Below are 6,000 nucleotides of genomic sequence, written 5' to 3'. Positions count from 1 at the left end.
TTAAAAAGTCATCCTGGGTCTACAGGCAGTGTCCATGTCATACATTTAGCTTCCCTGCACTTTAAAATCTACAGTGGGTGACTTCAAGCACTGCAGCCATCAGAAATCTTTGGTTATGGCAGAATGCTCTAGATCCTGCCAACATTTGCAGGAAAGAGACCAGAGTAAAAACAGCTCAAATTCCTTTAAATTTTAGTTTTAAGATAGGATCTTGAACTCTTCAATCTTGACTAAGAGCTAAGCTACAGAAGGGCTAACGTTTCAAATAGGGACTTAGGGGAGCACTCTTTACAAGTATTTGAACTATTATTGGCTTAATCTTTTTCTGGCTGAGGTTTGCTTTCTTTCTCTGCAAAAAAGAGGAATGTTATTTTTTAAAAAACTATCAGAAAAGTAAATAGATAGATTAGATAGATAAATAAAATTTCAGAAAGCTATCTGGCTCACTTTCCTAGGAATTCATTACACAGTTTTAGACCTCTGTGATTTTTTTTTATTGTCTAAATTAAAATAACCTTTTAGGAGAAATACCAGTAGAGAAGAGTCTAATGTTATATTATGAAGTGCTCCCCCCTTTCAGTCTGTCTCTTTGCTGCCCTCTACAGCCAAGGAAGGCAAAAAATGGTCCTTTCTTAAGTTCTACTGGCCTGGAACTAATTCCGTAAAGATTTTATGCCTGTGTCATCTTGTGAGGAAAGCACTACTATCAGCAGAGATGTAGGAAAGAGGTTAAGGAGATAGGTATTAAACTAAAGGAAACCTGCATTCAAAAAATTTTTTAAATTTATTTCATGTTTGTTTATTTTTGAGAGACAGAGCATGAGCATGGGAGGGGCAGAAAAAGAGGAGACAAAGAATATGAAGTAGGCTCCAGGCTCTGAGCTGTCTGCACAGAGCCCAATGCACAGCTCAAACTCTCATACCATGAGATCATGACCTGAGCCCAAGTCGGACACTTAACTGACTGAGCCACCGAGGTGCCCTCCTGCATTCAAATTCTTAATCTTAATTTACCAACTGTATGTGGCCTCACGAAGTTGCTTAATGTCTTTGAGCCACTTTCAATTTTACTATTAATGGCTACTTATATTAATACCTACTATAATACCTATTTCATAGCCATGTTTTATAAACTAAATGAAATATTAAATGAGACCCTTTGCACTTGGTTGGCATATAAATAGCATATGACAGATGGTGATAATTGTTATTTATGTTACCTCAGTTGCTCTGAAAACTGACAAGAGCATGAAGAAAGCATTTATTAAGCATTAACTTTGCACCAAGTACTGCACTAGCTTTACAAACATATTCCCATTTAATTCTCATGACAACCCAATGAGATTAATGATAGTATTCCAATTATATCATTAAAGAATTAAAGAATTTCAACCTCAGAAAGATTAAGAAACTTTCCCAAGGTCACACTGCTAGACTGGGACCTACGTAAGAACAGGATCTGTGTCTTGTTTAAATTCACAATATCTATCAAGTGGTCTGGTGAATGAAAGAAGAACAAATGAACGAATGGACTGGGCATTGCAGAAATGAAATATAAGCCTTATTTTCCATGTGGTGCAGACTATGCGTATGTCACATTCAAGGAAATAAGTCTTACAGAAATATTAAGAAATCATGTAGATTGTTATGGATTCATAAAAGGTACAGAGTATTGCATACTACTTTAGGCTGAATATTTTGGTCTATACAATATATTTTGGTTCCAGGTGCTTAAGGAAATCTGTTTCCAATTATTAGCTGACCACTAATGGAATAGAGACTTCAGGGGGCACACAAAAATAATACAGATTTCATAAAATTAGTTCAATAAAGTAACTAAACAAACAGGTATAAGAATCAAAAACAACAAACACTAAAAGTGGGTTATACTATTCAAATATATAATATTCAAAATGTCCTGTTTTCAACAAAAAATATGAGACACAAAAGGAAACAAAAAGTATGATCCACACACGGGGGTAAAAAACCCCACAATACTATTGAATAGAAACCGTTCTTTAAAAAAGCTCATATGTTAAACTTACTAGACAAAGACTTTACATTGGCTATTTTAAATATGTTCAAAGAGCTAAAACAATTTCTAAAGTACCAAAGGAAATGATTAAACTCTTTAATTAAAAGGCAGAGATTTGTAAATGGATTCTTAAAAGCAATATCCAATTACATGCTGTTTACGAAAGACTAATTTTATTTTATTTTTTTAATGTTTACTTATTAGAGAGAGCGCACAAGCCAGGGAAGGACAGAGAGAGAGAGAGAGAGAGAGAGAGAATCCCAAGCAAGCTCCGTGCTCAGTGTGGAGTCCAGTGTGGAGCTTAATCCCATGACTGTGAGATCATGACCTGAGCCAAATTCAGGAGTCAGACACTTAACCAATTGTGCCACCCAGAAGCCCCTAAAAGACTCACTTTAGATTCAAGCACAGATATAGACTGAGAATAAAAAGATGGAAAAAGATATTCCATGTAAATAGTAACCAAAAGAGAGCTGGAGTGGCTATACCAATATCAAACAAAATAGGCTTTAAGACAAAGATGTTGATATTGAAGAGATGGCAGGAAAACCAAAAGAAACGTCTAACTTCTACTTGACTGGAGCTTGGGATAGAACTCATGGCAAGAAATATACTTGATGACAAGACCATATTTTATTAAATTCTGTGTGTGTGTGCATAAACACACCAGAATCTTCTCCATGCATTTCCTCTACCCAGTAAGGTACCAGACTATGTTTGGGTTCCCCATCCCTGTGAAGGCAGCGAGTGGGGGCACTGGAAGTACTCACTTCCTTTGTTTCCCTCTCAAGAATCACAGTCCAGTGCTGCCTGTTGTTCAAGCCCTGTAAACTACTGTTGTGCATATTTTGTCCAGTTTTCTAGTTGTTTGAGCATAGAATAACAGGAGCATCCAGTTCCTGTTATTCTATCATGACCCAAAAGATGTAAAAAGTACAAAAGTCGGGGTGCTTGGGTGGCTCAGTTGGTGAAGTGTCCAACTCTTGGTTTCGGCTCAAGTCATGATCTCATGATTAATGAGTTCAAGCCCTGCATCAGGCTCTGTGCTGACAGTGTGGAGCCTGCCTGGGATTCTTTCTCTCTCTCTCTCTCTCTCTCTCTGCCCCTGCTCTCTCAAAATAAATAGACTTTTTTAAAAAATTCATAGTCATTCATTTAGTAAATATTTATCAAACATGTCTGTATGCAAGGAACTGTGTAGAGTCCTGGGGATACACTATGGAACTGGAAGACGTACGGTCCATGCCTTCATGGTTATCCAGCCCAGCAGAGAAGAACAATAATAATTAAGTAGTAATTCAAGAAATATAAATCCTGGTAGGTGATTAGAGAGACAGTAGAGTCCTATGAAAGCATATAACAAGGAGACTTGATTTAGTCTTTGTAATCAGGAAAAGTTTCCCCAAACAAATAACATTTTAACTAAGATTTAAGGAAAAAGTAAGATTTGGTATCTGTGTGTGTGGATGGTGGGAAGACTGCTAAGAGGAACAGCATTGCAAAAGGCCTGTGGCAAGACAGACCCATTAGAGATCAAGTCCAACCCTTCGAGTTCCCAATGAGGAAACAAAGGTTCAGAGTTTATGACATGCCTGGTCATACTACATTAATGGCAGAGCAGAGGCTAGAATCCAGGACTCTTACCTCCAGGTTTAGTGTTCTTCACATTCCACTATGTACCCTAGCAAATAGAGGGAATACTAGAACATTTTATATAATGACATTTGTCACTTTATGGCCCATGACATATTATGGGCAATCCATCATTTTGTAATTTATTTTCATTTAAAAATAATTATAGCCAAAATTTTATTCATGATATACTTTTAATTGCCTTTATGTTTATGTATATACAAGGAATGTGCCATAAATTGTAAATAAACATACAAGAGAGCACAAAATAGGAAAGAATGAACATTCACACATTTCGCACGCAGAAGCCACAACAGCGTCATAATGGCCTGGGAGTGTTAACGTGGCTTCCTAAGTGGCTAAATTACACCCCGGAGATTCTCGCTCAGCAGTGTAAGCTGTTAGTGCTTTCAAACATTTTAGGAAATGCATCCATTGCTCCATTCCAAGCTTAATTGGCATAATAAATGTCAATTAAAGCTCTTTTAAGATTTAAACTGTGAAACTGAAGTGAAACTATGTATAGACTCACATAAGACTTCTCTACATGAAGTCTCTCCCACAAGAGACATGGTGTATTTGCATTTACCATGGGGTAGACACGTTCTAACATGGATACACATAGCAAACTTGCTTCATGTAGAAAAGAAAGATACTTTCTCTAGCTATTATCCTCAACGCATCACTCTTACGTGGCCTATAAACTGTTATACATTTTTACGCGTACATAGAATTCCGTTTTCTTTCAACAAGTGTATAGAGGGCACCAAGTATGTGCCAGGACTAGAAATACAGGAGTGAACAAGATGGAATGCCCCCTCCCATCAGCATGGAAAGATCCTCTGAGATGCTACCAGGAAGCCTCTTCCCATCCCTGATTCTATGTCTACATGCGATTCTTTGTAACTTTTACCTACAAGCCTTAAAAGACAATTACTCATCCAGTGTAAATATAAAACAAGGTCTTTGTTAACTTCTAAACATTGCAAAAACATGTTTTTTGTGTGTCTAATGTACAGTTCATTAATTTAGATGTCAACAAATTCCACTGTAGTTTAAGTAGCCCAAGCTGCCAATTGTTTGATATCATCATCCTCTTCTTCTGCCCTCCTGGAAGATGCTGGAACATAAAATAGATAAAAATTAGTAAGCGGCGACATTCCCACTTTCACCAGAGAAAACAGGTATGAATACAGGTATTAAAAGTTACACATCTATGAAGTAAAAAGCAAGTGTTAAAAGGGATGGACCTGGGTAATTATTTTAGGCAAGTATCTGACTGTAGGTAGTTGAGGTGTGCAACAGACCTGCTCGGGATCGATGTGCAGCAGAAGACATGCCTGACATTCGACTCGGCATTCTAGCTGGCTGTGCGGGGAGGGAGGAAGAAGGCACATTTGGAAGGTGGATATTTGTCATCTTCTTATTTAATTCTTCCTGCTCCAATTCTTCAAGTTCTGCCATCAACTCATCCTGAACATAGGAGAAAGAAAGAATTATGAAGTTAACGTTTCAAGAAGTGGGTTTCCTCAAACACAATAATAAGAACATCTGCTACCCAATTGATATGTGAGAACCCAGTGAAACGGAATATTTATTTTAAGACTAAGTCTTTTTTTGCAACACTGAGCAATGATTAAAAAATGAATATTTTGGTTTGTGCAAATTTGTTGTAGTTAATCTTATAATACTTCAGTAAACAGTTATTCAAGTAATTTGTGTTAACTGAATTTATAACTTCCACAGTTTCTAGGAAATTTGCACCTTGCCTGTCATTTTTTCCACTGTATCTTTCCTATTGTAAAAAAGTAAGAATCTGTAAAACTTTAATTGGAGCAAATAAGTACTTCCATCTGGGCCAATGCTTTTGAAAACATAACAACAGGTATAGCAGAGCCATAATGTACAGAAAGTAAAAAGAATCAAAGATACTATGGTGTCTTTGTTAAATTACCAAAGCCAATATAAATCATGCTGTGTGTTTGGGTAAAGAAAACTGCACCTCAAGGTAGGTACACTGTACTTCTTTCTTTTAGCTATAGTCTCAGAGAACCTGGCTTAATCCTAAACTATTCTCTGTCCTAAGAACCTTAGAGAGGCAAGACTAGTTTGAGACTTTAACAGCATAAGTCACCTTATAGCAGATATGACTATGGTAGTTCAGATATAACTGGCTCCATGAATACTCAGGTAGAGTCCAATCCCCACTGAGAGAGCTTGAGAGTCAAAACTAAATTTGTCATCATTTGAATTCTGAGGTTGTCACCATCAGAAATGACCTAAGACACTCTTATGTTTATTTGGCCAAGGAGAGTCTTCATTTATTCATTCAT

General features: G+C 36.9%; 1 protein-coding gene across 1 annotated transcript in view; it reads right to left on the bottom strand.

Moving 5' to 3' along the window:
* Nucleotides 1-1,539: 1,539 nt before the first annotated feature.
* The window catches only part of CHMP4C (charged multivesicular body protein 4C), a 29,575-nt gene continuing 25,114 nt past the window's right edge, over nt 1,540-6,000 (bottom strand). Inside the window, exons 4-5 of the mRNA XM_060610801.3 lie at nt 4,975-5,140; nt 1,540-4,787 (exon numbers count right to left, since the gene is read on the bottom strand). Coding sequence (XP_060466784.1) covers nt 4,723-4,787; nt 4,975-5,140 — 231 coding nt within the window. The 3' untranslated portion in view covers nt 1,540-4,722. The remainder of the gene's footprint in view (nt 4,788-4,974; nt 5,141-6,000) is intronic.

This window comes from Panthera onca, chromosome F2, assembly GCF_046562875.1.
Source record: "Panthera onca isolate mPanOnc1 chromosome F2, mPanOnc1 haplotype 2, whole genome shotgun sequence".
NCBI classification, from domain to species: domain Eukaryota; kingdom Metazoa; phylum Chordata; class Mammalia; order Carnivora; family Felidae; genus Panthera; species Panthera onca.
This window is presented reverse-complemented; position numbering and strand designations above follow the sequence as displayed.